We start from the raw sequence: 15806 nt of genomic DNA on the forward strand, positions 1-15806 counted from the left end.
GATTTGTTGCAGAATCAAGAAACCAAGGTCAGACGACGCAGGGGAGTACATGTGTGTTTACACATTTGAAACGGCTCCCAACGCCAACGCCACTATTGAGGTAAAAGGTAAGACTCTTTCAACCACCAGATATCACTCACGGTATAAACAAATGACAGATACACTGTTGATTTTTATCATTAACCTCCACTTTAATCAATACTGTCACTTGACCCTCTGCCATAACTAAGAGAGAGATAAAGTTCTCCTATGAGGGATCTGATGAATAACACAATCTAGAGCTACTTCCTGTGAACAGATCCCCTTCCAGTGACAGACATTGAGATGTTGGTCCGGTGATGTGTTGTGGTGTTGACAGGCTGGCCTCTGGAGGCTGCTGTCACTTACTAAGAGGACAGGGCAGGACAGGCCAGCTGAAGGGAGGGACAGAGTCCTGTCTTCTCTGCTCTCTCTGGGAAGTCGATTCACACAGACACGCCTTCCTTCAGGCTAGTGTCTTCTTTGTTCATACTGGTCTCACAGTAACTTACTTGATTTATTTTTATTAGCCAGATTCTTATTAAGATTATCAGTCATTTTGCACCAGTTACCACATATACAGTGGGGCAAACAAGTATTTAGTCAGCCACCAATTGTGCAAGTTCCCCCACTTCAAAAGATGAGAGAGGCATGGTATTTTCATCATAGGTACACTTCAACTATGACAGACAAAATGAGAAAACAAAGTCCAGAAAATCACATTGTAGGACTTTTATTTGCAAATTATGGTGGAAAATAAGTATTTGGTCACCTACAAACAAGCAAGATTTCTGGCTCTCACAGACCTGTAACTTCTTCTTTAAGAGGCTCCTCTGTCCTCCACTCGTTACCCGTATTAATGGCACCTGTTTGAACTTGTTATCATTATAAAAGACACCTGTCCACAACCTCAAACAGTCACACTCCAAACTCCACTATGGCCAAGACCAAAGAGCTGTCAAAGGACACCAGAAACAAAATTGTAGAACTGCACCAGGCTGGGAAGACTGAATCGGCAATAGGTAAGCAGCTTGGTTTGAAGAAATCAACTGTGGGAGCAATTATTAGGAAATGGAAGACATACAAGACCACTGATAATCTCCCTCGATCTGGGGCTCCACGCAAGATCTCACCTCGTGGGGTCAAAATGATCACAAGAACAGTGAGCAAAAATCCCAGAACCACAGGGGGGACCTAGTGAATGACCTGCAGAGAGCTGGGACCAAAGTAACAAAGCCTACCATCAGTAACACACTACGCCGCCACTCAAATCCTGAAGTGCCAGACGTGTCCCCCTGCTTAAGCCAGTACATGTCCAGGCCCGTCTGAAGTTTGCTAGAGAGCATTTGGATGATCCAGAATAAGATTGGGAGAATGTCATATGGTCAGATGAAACCAAAATATAACTGTTTGGTAAAAACTCAACTCGTCGTGTTTGGAGGACAAAGAATGCTGAGTTGCATCCAAAGAACACCATACCTACTGTGAAGCATGGGGCTGTTTTTCTGCAAAGGGACCAGGACCACTGAAAGGAAAGAATGAATGGGACCATGTATCGTGAGATTTTGAGTGAAAACCTCCTTCCACCAGCAAGGGCATTGAAGATGAAACGTGGCTGGGTCTTTCAGCATGACAATGATCCCAAACACACCGCCCGGGCAACGAAGGAGTGGCTTTGTAAGAAGCATTTCAAGGTCCTGGAGTGGCCAAGCCAGTAACAATCAGTATCTGGTGTGGCCACCAGCTGCATTAAGTATCGCAGTGCATCTCGTCCTCATGGACTGCACCAGATTTGCCAGATCTTGCCGTGAGATGTTACCCCACTCTTCCACCAGGGCACCTGCAAGTTCCCGGACATTTCTAGGGGGAATGGCCCTAGCCCTCACCCTCCAATCCAACAGGTCCCAGACGTGCTCAATGGGATTGAGATCCGGGCTCTTCGATGGCCAGAACACTGACATTTCTGTCTTGCAGGAAATCACGCACAGAACGAGCAGTATGGCTGGTGGCATTGTCATGCTGGAGGGTCATGTCAGGATGAGCCTGCAGGTAGGGTACCACATGAGGGAGGAGGATGTCTTCCCTGTAACGCACAACATTGAGATTGCCTGCAATGACAATTAGCGCAGTTGTCATTGATGATGTGGCACACCAGCCCAGACCATGACGGACCTTCCACCTCCAAATCGATCCTGCTCCAGAGTACAGGCCTCGGTTTAAAGCTCATCCCTTCGACAATAAACGCAAATCCGACCATCACCCCTGGTGAGACAAAACCGTAACTCGTCAGTGAAGAGCACTTTTTGCCAGTCCTGTCTGGTCCAGCCACGGTGGGTTTGTGCACATAGGTGACATTGTTTCCTGTGATGTCTGGTGAGGACCTACCTTACAACAGGCCTACAAGCCCTCAGTCCAGCCTCTCTCAGCCTATTGCGGACAGTCTGAGCACTGATGGAGGGATTGTGCGTTCCTGGTGTAACTCGGGCAGTTGTTGTTGCCATCCTGTACCGGTCCCACAGGTGTGATGTTCAGATGTACCGATCCTGTGCAGGTGTTGTTACATGTGGTCTGCCACTGCGGGGACGATCAGCTGTCCGTCCTGTCTCCCTGTAGCGCTGTCTTAGGCGTCTCACAGTGTGAACATTGCAATTTATTTCCCTGGCCACATCTGCAGTCCTCATGCCTCCTTGCAGCATGCCTAAGGCACGTTCACGCAGATGAGCAGGGACCTTGGGCATCTTTCTTTTGGTGTTTTTCAGAGTCATTAGAAAGGCCTCTTTAGTGTCATAAGTTTTCATAACTGTGACCTTAATTTCCTACCGTCTGTCAGCTGTTAGTGTCTTAACGACCGTTCCACAGGTGCATGTTCATTAATTGTTAATGGTTCATTGAACAAGCATGGGAAACAGTGATTAAACCCTTTACAATGAAGCTCTGTGAAGTTATTTTGATTTTTACAATTTTTCTTTGAAAGACAGGGTCCTGAAAAAGGGACGTTTCTTTTTTTGCAGTTTAAAAGTTAACAGCTCACCCTTGAAGTGGAATAAGGGATTTTCCTCTGGGTGAGAAAGGACTTGCAAAACCCTGTTCTAGAAAAGCTTGCCTACATGTACAGTGCTTAAGCCAATTTGCTGTGATATTGCTATGATTATGCATACTGAGCTTGCCATTGATTGTTATGCCTGCTGTGGCTGCATTAAGCACTAGCTTCCTGCGAGGTTGGTTGGTTGCGTAACGCGGGTGATGACCGTGTATGCTCTGCAGCTTCCTCCAGCCTGAGAGATGACAGGCCTCATCTCCAATCAAACCTCAGTGTTCTGACCCGAGGGCAATGTGAAGGGAGGGAGGCAGGCAGGGAGGCTTGCTGCTCCTGGCTGTTAGAGCCTGTACAACACACTGTTTCCTGGACATACAAACACCACTGCCTTTCAACATTATTGTTTACTGTCTGGAAGTATTGACTGAATTGTTGACAGACGCTGTTAGTCGTATTTGGGATGCTGATGTCTTGGTTTGGAGGAAGCATGGACATGACAATTGCTTTTGAGATAGATTTAGATACCTTTGCAGGCTTTCCTGTTAATTGTTACAGTTAAGGACCAATTGAGGAATAGACTCAATAAAAACTACAGAGAATGATCATTCTAAGCAGAAATACATGATAGTTCTGACCAATTGCATCCAATTAGTCTTGCCCTGCCTTATACAATGGCACTGAGTCCCATACCATTAAACCCATACTTGGTCGTACCACCAGGTCCCATACATTAAGCATGGTAGAGGGGCCGAGCCTGTGTGCTCTCTGCTCCTGGCAGCTGAGCTCTGAGCTCCCCCCAGCTCCCCCTGGCTGCAGTGTCCTTGGCGCTCCCATCTCTCCAGCTCTCAGCTCAGAGCAGGCAACAGATGGAGGCTTGTGTGATGGTGGTGTGGGATTAAGGTTCAGAATCCACTCCCAGCCATTTGTAATGGCAGGACTTTATTATCTACGATGATACAATAAGCTGCTGTCCTGAGCATGCATATTTTGCACATCCCAATTATTTTTTGTATTTTTATATTTCAAATTTTTTGCTTTGCTACCCATGCATTTTTTAAAGAGATAATGCCACACGCCCTGTTGATTTAATCAAATCAATGATGAATTTTACAGATCTAGATTTTTTGCATTTTTTAAAATTAACCGCACGGTACAGGCCTACAGGATAATGTGTCATATAATTCTTTATACCATGGCATTGTTGAATACTTGTTTCTGATTGGCTTGAAGGGCATTCTAGAGCGTGCATTATTTCTCTATAAAGTACAATATATCAGCAGAGTAGAATTCAATGGCTATAGTACTTACATGTTCTATGTTCGAGCTGCTTTTGAAAGCAAAAGTCAAATTGAAAACATTATTGGCATTGTTTAATTCAATTTTCATAATAGCAAGCTAGGACTGATGGTTTGGTTAGTAAACTTGCTAGCTGTTTCAGTGGATGTTGAACACATTTCTTCCTGAAAATGAACACATTTCTAGCAGTAAATGTGTTAAATTATAACCATGGTATGCAAGGGATAATCAACTCGGGGCTCTATGCGTCACATGGAAAATAACGCAACTTTGCTCAAATGCTCTTTAAATTCAGTGGAGAGATGGGAGGTATCAAAAACAGTAAATAGAAATGGGACCTAATCGCCTCTTCCAGATAGGCCACCAGAAGTTGCCTCTTTTCAATATATTTCTGACACACAGGCAGACAGACACATCCACACAGCAGCGCTGTAGCTCAGTAATCACACAAGCTGCTGGGGGTGTGAAATGGAAGATTTCTGCCTGTTTTGGCACCACTCAGAGGGCAGTCAGTCTCCATGCTGTCAGTCCGTCACAGTGGAAGTGAGCTGGGGATAACGAAGACGGAGATAAACGTGGCCCCTCCCCCACTAGCCAGAGAGCACGTGTTCACCATAGTTACAGTAGGAAGGATGATGTCACTTTGAGCTCAAGCCATTGCAGCTCAATCGTCCTCAACGACAACGGCCACCGCGTGCTGCAGAAAACGCTGCAGCACCAGGCCAGCTTCTCCACTGATCCTGCTTAATTGCATGGAAGGAATTACCGTAATTTCAAGGATTAGCAAAAGGATGTGGCAGTTGTCTCCCGGCTCCAGAGCCGAGTTAAACAGACGATTCTGTCTGAAAACCCAGGGTGTTGCTGGGTTGGAGAATGTCACCTTTGAGAAAATCTCTCAGTCATTCGTTGACTGGCGTCTATGAACTGAATCTCTGCAAGATATGTAGGCCTACACCTTCAAAAGGCAGACTTGGAAGTAAGCCACAGCAAACCATGAGCTCTACCTTTTAAAGAAACTTGGCAATTGAATAAAACAGCTAAATGTGTCCCTGCCTCAATCACTGTGGTGTTAAAGCACTGATTCCAGTGTAGGTCCATCTCCAGGGAAGTCAGTGCCTCACAGCTAAATCACGTAACAATTACCCAAATCCTTTCTTAATTTACCATCACTTTCATGTACATCCTAATGTTAGTTACCATAATCAAAATAGGTCCCGACAGATTTAACTATATTCTGACGTCTTGTTATTTAGAGAAGCCGATGAAGAACACCTTTGACACAAACATGGAACGTCTTGCATAAAACTTTGAATTTTTATTCAAATGCATTTCACTCCCTTTTCCCCTTGTTTTAGCGGCACCTGAGATCACGGGCCACAAGCGCAGTGACAATAAGAACGAGGGGCAGAGTGCTCTGTTGTACTGTAAGTCTGTGGGCTACCCCTTTCCCATCTGGACATGGCGTAAACTGGATGGCTCAAACTACATGGTACGTGTCCTCTTCCTTGGCTCTATATAATGCTAGATCAGGGGTTCCCAAACTTTCTTAGCCCACGACCCCATTTTGATATCTGAACATTATCAGATATCAAAGCCAATTGTTTACTTTTTTATTTGGGGCCATGGCTGTCAATTGAAAATGATTCTGGCATAAAGTATCTTATCTCACCGCCACTAATGAAATGGGTGTGCTTGATGAATGTCGTGGCGGAGCTTCTCAAAGTCAGGGGGCTTGGTCGATGGTGCGCACCTCATCTCTGCTGTCACATCCAACCTGGATCAATATTTGGTTATAATGCAGACGAGAGCACTGACGGTGCTTTCAAATCGACTGGGAACTCTGAAAAATACGAGGTCAAATCATGACGTCAGTGATGTTCAGGTTAGAAAGTCAGAGCTCAAGAAAGAGGCCCGAGTTGCCGAGTTCGAATTCCCAGTTGAATGACCGTTCAAAATTATTTTTCCCAGTCTGAGCTCATTTTTTCCAGAGTTTACAGTTTTCTTGAACGCACTGAAGTCGGAAGTCAGAGATTTCCAAGTTCCCAGTTGTTTTGAACACGGCATTAATGCTCAGAGGGAGACAGCATGGTATTATTCCCTTTGAGTTGGAAACCAAAACTCCTCCGTAGTGACCCATGAATGCATTTGGTCACAAGACAGTTTAATCAGCTGTTTGATTTCACACCGGCATGTCAACTGAGCCAGGATCACAGTCAAACGGATTAGGAAGTAGGTCGCAAAGTGCTCTTCCAAGCTTTGGAGGTGAGCAGTCATCACTCGTGTGGTACACTTACTGATGCTGTTTTCTGTTAGAAACATGCACAGCAAAGGGAAGGGGGCATGGTTTGCTTTTGAAAGACTCTCCAATAAGAATTCTTTCCTCTGAATCCACTGATTCGGTCACTCATCTGTAGAAAGATTTTGTATTTCCCCTGCATGCTTGTGTTCAGTTTGGTCAGTTTCCAAAATACATCTGTTACATATGCAAGGAGACACATTTTATTTTCATTACACATAAAGTCAACCATGTCATTTGTTTTGTGAATGACAACAGTTGTGAATGACAACCTCTCAATGCAAAAAATCTTTCTAACCACGAAGCCTCGGTGTGAAAAAAAGAACCCTGTCAGGCTCTGATCCCATATCTCCACATGGTGGATGTGGTTTGATGTATACTGAACAAAAATATAAACACAACATGTAAAGTGTTGGTCCGATGTTTATGAGCTGAAATAAAAGACCCCAGAAAGTGTCCATATGCACAAAAAGCGTATTTCTCTCAAATGCCAAGATAATCCATCTACCTGACAGGTGAGGCATATCAATAAATTGATTAAACAACATGATCATTACACAGGTGCACCTTGTGCTGGGGACAATAAAAGGCCACTCTTAAATGTGCCGTTTTGCCACAGATGTCTCATGTTTTGAGAGAGCATACAATTGGCATGCTGACTGCAGGAATGTCCACCAGAGCTGCTTCCAGATAATTTAATGTTAATTTCTCTACCAAAAGCCGCCTCCAACATCATTTTAGAGAATTTGGTAGTATGCTCAACCGGCCTCACAGCTGCAGACCGCATGCAACCACGCCAGCCCAGGACCTCCACATCCAGCTTCTTCTCCTGCGGGATCATCTGAGACCAACCACCCAGACAGCTGATGAAACTGAGGAGTATTTCTGTCTGTAATAAAGCCCTTTAGTGTGGAAAAACGTATTCTGATTGCCTATGCCCTCCCAGGCCCGCAAATGGCTGCACCACTGCCCAGTCATGTAAAATCCATAGATTCAATTGACTGATTTCCTTATATGAACTGTAACTCAGTAAAATCCTTGAAATTGTTGCATGTTGTGTTTATATTTTTGTTCAGTATAGTTTACAATCAGTTACCTGCTGCAGTATACAGTATCTCCGAGTTCTGCGTTCAGCTCTTTTGTAATCAGTTGCTCTCGGTGTATATAACAAAGCGTCCATATGGCAGAGGGAGACACATTCATAACTAGAGGGCAGAGGCCTGTCTGTTTTTCGTCGATATAGCTACGCAGCACACTGAACATCCCCTGTGCCGTTTCATGCTCGGGAATCGTGAGGCAGAACAATATGTCCTCGTAAATAGCATCCCCTGACATGTATAGCCAACAAAACTCATCCATGGGCATCTTGGCCCTCACAGCTAGCATCCATTTAGAGAGCATTAGCTGGGAAGTTTTTGAGTTGTACAGTCAGTTTTCTCTTGATTACTAGCAAAAGCATAAAATCTTTAGCAGTGTTATCTGACAAAGGTATTGATGTGAGTTTCTGTGCCTCTGCCTCCCCACACATTGTTTTCACCATATCAATTGTAGCCGGTAATATCAGAGTCTCTGCAATAGTGTGTGGTTTCATAGCGTAGCGAGCCTAGTCATTCACCGTGGGAATGATTCAAGTGCAACAGTCAAGTGCATCCTTTTCCCATGATCTAAGGGGGCTCTCTGGTTGAATTTTAGAATTCAATCATTTTCATTTAGATTAAGGTTAACCACATCAAAAAAATATTTTGAGATACAAAGATGATATTATAATATCCATATTTTTTTGGTACATACATTCCCCCCCCCCCCCCCAGGATTTTTTTAATTCTCCCACGACCCCATTTTCATATCAGGTGACCCCACATGGACCCTAGTTTGCGAACCGGTGTGCTAAACTACTGCGATAACTGTCTGGAATGTGATCATAAAATTGTCTGTAACATATAAATCATTGATATGCTAATTTACCCTCCTCTAGGAAATCGATAACTCCTCTGGCCGCTTCTTCATCACCAACAAAGACAACTACACAGAGCTGAACATCGTCAACCTGAACCGCACCTCCGACCCTGGTGAATACCAGTGCAATGCTACCAACCACATTGGCACCAAGTCCATGTCGTCCATCCTGCGAGTGCGCAGCCACCTGGCACCCCTCTGGCCCTTCCTGGGGGTGCTAGCGGAGATCATCATCCTGGTGGTCATCATCGTAGTGTATGAAAAACGCAAGAGGCCAGACGATGTGTTGGACGGTAAGACAACGTTAAATATAGTATTATATTGTATCTCTTTGGGGAGACAGACAACCTCTCGCCATGTTGTCATCATCAGGCCTGTTTGACTATTATACTGGTCAGCGTTACTGGATGCTGTCATTGAAATGACTGTACAGTACATCACCTTAACAGGAAAAGGGGTTATCAATCTCAACTTAAAGAGAGCAACATGCTAGCAGCAGCAGGGAGTATGTACTGATTCAAGCAGTACTTGTGGCCATGGGGTAAAATCAGGGAGGAAGAGGGAATTATGACCCAGGAAATAGGCTGCTGTTCCTGGAACAATACAAAGACATTCTCACTCCAGTTAAACAATGATTCAAATATCTGATTATGGGGCTGCACTCGGCTAAAAGTTCAACAGCCATCAAGAACCAATTCAAAAAGGGTTCCTCTACCATCAGCACACACATTAATTACACTGTTACCAAGTGAACATGTTGCGGAGGCTATAAACACGGTGCTGAATATGTGTGACGCTGACTCTGCTGTGTTAGCAGTAGCAGCGGAGACCCACTGTGAATAATTGACCTCTGTCGGGGGACACGCTCCCTGGATGCTCCGTCAGTACTGAGAAGGGAGACAGAGACACCGCTGGCTGTCAAACAGCGCAGCGCCACACATTAGCTGCATAATAATATGACCTTTAGAGATGCTCCACATTAGTAAACCAGGAGGGGGTCCACAGCTAACCTTTTAAATTAAAGCGTTGAAGTGCCGTTGCGGTCTCGCTAATGATGATAACCAGGGACCATTTTATCACCCGTCTGGAGAACTGATCAATTAATTTCATTGACATTAATTTGAGACAGGAAATCAGGGGAAGTTTGATGTGTTATTTTGGCTTTGTCCTACAAGTTCTGCCTATGGCTGAGGGCTTAAAGTAGAGAATCAAAAATCCCTGTTCCCTACTCCAATCAAAGCACGTCACACCCACAGGTAAATTATTGTCAAAGTAGCCTACGCTGGTAACTAGTTACTACTTTTACAGAGTAATATCTGTCCTAATGGCAAAACCACTTGATAACATACAATATATACATACAATATATACATATATATACATATATAACATATATACAATAATATAAGCTCGATTCAAAAGTGTCAAAGTCAAACAAAGGTTTAAGCATTTGAGTGTAGACTCAAAGCCAAAAAGGCCGTTGTGGCTTCACCCGCCTATGGTTCTATCAACTTTATTCAGGATATCAGGAAGATATGAATTGATTGGTTAATATGACTTCTTTCCCCCTCTCTCCAAATGGCATCATTATCTAAACGGTTGGTAAGTGAGAGATCTTGCATGTTTTCAGAGAATGATTTTTTGATTTGATCCGTTTCTACTACAGTCCATCCAGACGACCATGTCAACACCCGTTTATCAGATTATTTGACTACAAGTTGTTTGGCATCTTTGCATAGACAATATATATGTTGAAATTATGTATATATTCCATTCGTATTCATCTCCATTTAGAGGGGCCAATGCAGTTTGACATGTTTTCTCCTGTATAGGTGGTGGTCTCTGATGTGTAAAACATATATTGCTATCAGCCTACTGAAATGCACTGCTAGGTCTTGTTTATAGCTGTATACATTTTATACAAGTCTTTTTCACTTGTCTTATATAGGAGTGGTAAATCACTCAAACCGCCCCACACAAATGAGGATGCACTCCAGGTTCCCCAAGGCAATGATAGCATCTACAGTATATCAGAAAAAGAAAACAGGGTAGATTAAAAAGATAAATTATGCATACTTCTATTTCTGAAGTCTGAATTGTGTATGCACTGTATAATCCTTCCAGTGTTAAATATGTCAGTAAATTTGTTACACTGCTGTACACGATTAAACAGAAATTATGCAAACTCACCAATAAAGTAAGCATTGGCTTTGTAAACTCAGTTATGAAAACTTAGGACACTAAAGAGGCCTTTCTAATGACTCTGAGAAACTCCAAAAGAAAGATGCCCAGGGTCCCTGCTCATCTGCGTGAACGTGCCTTAGGCATGCTGCAAGGAGGCATGAGGACTGCAGATGTGGCCAGAGAAATAAATTGCAATGTTCGTACTGTGAGACGCTTAAGACAGCGCTACAGAGAGAAAGAGCGGACAGCTGATCGTCCTCGTAGTGGCAGACAACGTGTAACAACACCTGCACAGGATCGGTACATCTGAACAGGTACAGGTACAGGATAGCAACAACAACTGCCTCAGTTACACCAGGAACGCACAATCCCTCCCTCCTAAGGCTGTCTGCAATAGGCTGCGAGAGGCTGGACTGAGGGCTTGTAGGCCTGTTGTAAGGCAGGTCCTCACCAGACATCACCGGCAACAACGTCGCCTATGGGCACAAACCGAACCGTTGCTGGACCAGACAGGACTAGCAAAGAGTGCTCCTCACTGACGAGTTACGGTTTTGTCTCACCGGGGGTGATGGTCGGATTTGCATTTATCGTCGAAAGCATGAGCGTTACACCGAGGCCTGCACTCTATAGCGGGATCGATTTGGAGGTGGAGGGTCCGTCATGGTCTGGGGCGGTGTGTCACATCATCAATGACAACTGCACTAGTTGTCATTGCAAGCAATCTCAACGCTGTGCGCTACAGGGAAGACATCCTCCTCCCTCATGTGGTACCCTACCTGCAGGCTCATCCTGACATGACCCTCCAGCATGACAATGCCACCAGCCATACTGCTCGTTCTGTGCGTGATTTCCTGCAAGACAGGAATGTCAGTGTTCTGGCCAGCGAAGAGCCTGGATCTCAATCCCATTGAGCACATCTGGGACCTGTTGGATCGGAGGGTGAGGGCTAGGGCCATTCCCCCCAGAAATGTCCGGGAACTTGCAGGTGCCTTGGTGGAAGAGGGGAGTAACATCTCACAGCAAGAACTGGCAAATCTGGTGCAGTCCATGAGGAGGAGATGCACTGCAGTACTTAATGCAGCTGGTGGCCACACCAGATACTGACTGTTACTTTTGATTTTGACCCCCCCAGAATCCGTGTGGATGAGGCAAGGTAGACCAACAAGACGTGTACTGGTCTGGGCCATATCGGATCTTGTGAAGGCTACTGGACATGCACATGGTGTCAGGACCCGGTTACGAACCTGGGTCTCCGGAGTGATAAACAGTCACTTAACCAACTGAGCCACGAATAGTCAGCAGAACCCAGAAGATGAGGCAGACACAGCAGTACTTAAGATGGTGTATTTAATAAAGTTAAAAAAAAAGAGAAGTCCTTCAATACAAAAATGGTAAATCCAAAAGGTGGTAGGAATAGCACAAAAAAGCCTTAAGAGATACTCAAAAACAAAAACAGAATTCCACAAGAGCATCCACCGGAATCGACAAGAATACACAGAACACTAGGGCTGGGTGCTAACATACAAACACAGAGCACAGAACTGAGGGAAACTAAGTGTTTAAATACAATCAGGGGAAACGAGGCACAGGTGCAAATAATAATGGGGAACAAGGGAAAAAACATAAGGTCAAAAAGCACAATGGGGGCATCTAGTGACCAAAACCCGGAACAACCCTGGCCAAATCCTGACAGAATCCCCCCCCCTAGGAACGGCTCCTGACGTTCCTACCAGCTCTCTCAGGGTGGAGGGCCCTGAACTGACGAATGAGGTCAGGGTCCAGGATGTCTTTGGCAGGAACCCAGGAGCGCTCCTCGGGACCGTAGCCTTCCCAGTCCACCAGATACTGCCAGGACCGCTGCACCCGGCGGGAATCCAGTATCAGATGGACGGTATAAGCCGGCTGGCCTCCAATGACACGAGGCGGAGGGGGAGGTCTGTCTGCCGGGACAAGGGGAGAAAAAACAACAGGTTTTAACAATGAAATGTGAAATGTGGGATTAATCTTAAGGGATCTGGGTAAGTGTAGGCGATAAGAAACTGGGTTAACTCTCCTGGCAACCTTGAAGGGACCGATGTATTTTTGGGACAGCTTGCGAGACTCCACCCGTAGAGGTAAGTCTCTTGTGGAGAGCCAGACTCTCTGGCCGGGGCGCAGGGTAGGCCCGGGACGGCGACGTCTGTTGGCTTGTTGTTGGTACCTCTGTGAGGAACGCATAAGATTAAGACGGGTCTTCCTCCACATAAGCCGACAGCGTCTGACGAACTTCAAGGCTGAAGGCACTCTGACTTCTGCCTCCTGGTCCGGGAACAATGGAGGAGCATAGCCAAACTGACACTCGTACAGGGACATACCAGTGGAGGAGGAGCGCAAGGTGTTGTGCGCGTATTCGGCCCAAACAATAAAGGATGACCATGTGGACGGGTTGTCACGAGTCATACATCGGAGGGTGGTTTCCAGCTCTTGATTCATCCTCTCTGTTTGGCCGTTGGACTCCGGATGGTACCCTGAAGATAGACTGGCAGAAGCCCCCATGAGTTGGCAGAAGGCCTTCCAAAACCTTGAGGCGAACTGGGGACCTCTGTCAGAAACCATATCTTGAGGAATGCCGAAGACTCGGAACACATGATTAATTACCAACTCAGCCGTTTCCTTGGCAGAAGGTAACTTAGTCAGAGGAACGAACCTGGCCGCCTTTGAAAACCTGTCGATTATGACTAGGATAGTAGTATTGCCATGGGATGGAGGAAGTCCAGTAATAAAGTCCAATGAGATATGGGACCAGGGTCTGTGGGGAACAGGTAAAGGGTGAAGGAGTCCTTGAGGGCGGAGGTGAGAAGATTTGCCCTGGCAGCACACGGGACAGGCATTGACGAAAGTGGCAACGTCTTCTCTTATGGTAGGCCACCAGAACTTACGCTGGATGAACTCCAAGGTGCGACCTACGCCCGGATGACAGGTGAGGCGAGAGGAGTGCCCCCACAGAAGGACCTGAGTCCTCACTGCCTTGGGGACAAACAACCGATTGGCAGGACCTCCTTTCGGGTCCGGTTCGCTAGCTTGAGCACGTCTCACGGTATCCTCAACTTGCCACGAGATCGGAGCCACAATCTTAGCAGCAGGAAGGACAGGCATGTCCGTGTCATCTCGAATGGCAGGAGCGTAGACTCGGGACAGGGCATCCGGTTTGAGATTCTTCGACCCGGGCCGATAGGTGAGGATAAACTGGAATCGATTGAAGAAAAGAGACCATCTAGCTTGTCTAGAGTTCAACCGCTTCGCCTGCTGGATATACTCCAGATTTTTGTGGTCCGTAAGCACTTGAAACGGGTGAGAAGCCCCCTCGAGCCAGTGTCTCCATTCCTTCAATGCCATCTTAACCGCTAGGAGTTCACGATCCCCCACATCGTAGTTCCTCTCAGTCGGGGTAAGCCGGTGTGAGAAGAAAGCGCACGGATGAAGCTTCTTGTCTTCACCCCTCTGAGACAGGACAGCTCCAACACCAACCTCTGATGCGTCTACCTCCACCACAAATGGTTAATTCGTAGTCGGTAGTATCAGGATGGGAGCAGAGAGAACGCGCTGCTTGAGTCCTTGGAAGGCCGTCTCAGCTTCTCTTCCCCACAAAAACCTTGCATTGCCACCCTTGGTTAAAGCTGAGAGAGGGGCTGCCACCAAGCTGAAGTTCTTGATGAACTTGCGGTAAAAGTTTGTGAAGCCCAGGAAACGCTGAACTTCCTTAACGGATTTGGGGGTGGGCCAATCCGCTACCGCCCCTACCTTCCTGGGGTCCATTTGGACTCGACCGGGTTCCACTACAAATCCCAGGAATTGTACTCGGGATGAATGGAATTCACATTTTTCCGGCTTAACGTACAGATGGCTGTCCAGGAGGCGTTTGAGTACTTGTCTGACATGCTTAGTGTGTTCTTGAAGGGAGCTCGAAAAGATGAGGATGTCATCCAAGTAAACGAACACAAATATGTTAAGCATATCCCTAAGCACATCGTTTATGAGCGCTTGGAACACCGCTGGGGCGTTGGTCAGGCCGAAGGGCATCACCAAGTATTCATAGTGACCAGTAGGCGTGTTGAAAGCGGTCTTCCACTCGTCACCAGGTCTGATCCGCACAAGATGGTATGCGTTCCGCAGGTCAAGCTTAGTGAAAACAACTGCTTCCTGGAGCAGCTCGAAGGCTGTGGCCATAAGGGGTAGCGGGTAACGGTTACGGACGGTTATGGCATTGAGTCCCCGGTAGTCGATGCAAGGACGTAATCCGTCTTTCTTGGCCACAAAGAAAAACCCTGCTCCCGCCGGGGAGGTGGATGGACGCATGAGGCCTGCTTCCAGAGCGTCCTTGATGTAGGTATCCATAGCAGCTCGTTCGGGTGGAGATAGGGAAAAGATCCGACCCCTGGGGGGGCAAGTGCCCGGAAACAGGTCGATGGGGCAATCGTAAGGTCTATGGGGTGGTAGCATGGTGGCCCTCTGTTTGCTAAACACCAGTTTGAGGTCATGGTAACACTCGGGAACTCGGGTCAGGTCGATGGATTCTAAAGACTCGGGTAGAACTCGGGAATTCTGGAAAATACAAGTAGCTTGGCACGTAGGACCCCACTGCTTGATAGTGCCCACAGACCAGTCGATGTGAGGGTTATGGCTGTGAAGCCAGGGGTATCCAAGGACGAGAGGGAACTCGGAACAGGAGATCAAATGAAAGTTCATCAATTCCTGGTGTTGTGAAACTGAAAGTCGCAAGGAGGTAGTGACATGAGTGACAAGTCCAGATCCCAAAGGGCTTCCATCCAATGTAGTGACCCTCATGGGTTCACTTAGAGGTTCAGAGGGAACGCCATTCTCCTTCGCCCAGACACCATCCATGAAGTTACCTGCGGCTCCAGAGTCTACCAAGGCTTGAAGGTGAAGCTTGTGGTTGTCCCAGGAGAGGGTGACTGGAATGAGCAGACGGGAGTTGGACGGATGGGAGGAGGTTATGTTTCCCGTTACAGTTCCCCCCGG

The 15806-nt window shown here is 46.4% G+C and overlaps 1 protein-coding gene across 7 annotated transcripts in view; it reads left to right on the forward strand.

The window, feature by feature from the left end:
* Nucleotides 1-15806, forward strand: part of LOC135548245 (neuroplastin-like) — a 73119-nt gene that overhangs the window by 23826 nt on the left and 33487 nt on the right. For 6 of the 7 annotated variants that reach the window (XM_064977645.1, XM_064977636.1, XM_064977689.1 and 3 more), the window contains 3 exons: nt 13-107; nt 5707-5840; nt 8623-8896. In XM_064977645.1, the coding sequence (XP_064833717.1) occupies nt 13-107; nt 5707-5840; nt 8623-8896 (503 nt within the window). The remainder of the gene's footprint in view (nt 1-12; nt 108-5706; nt 5841-8622; nt 8897-15806) is intronic. The other variant, XM_064977681.1, reaches the window with a different exon arrangement.

This window comes from Oncorhynchus masou, chromosome 1, assembly GCF_036934945.1.
Source record: "Oncorhynchus masou masou isolate Uvic2021 chromosome 1, UVic_Omas_1.1, whole genome shotgun sequence".
Taxonomy (NCBI): Eukaryota; Metazoa; Chordata; class Actinopteri; order Salmoniformes; family Salmonidae; genus Oncorhynchus; species Oncorhynchus masou.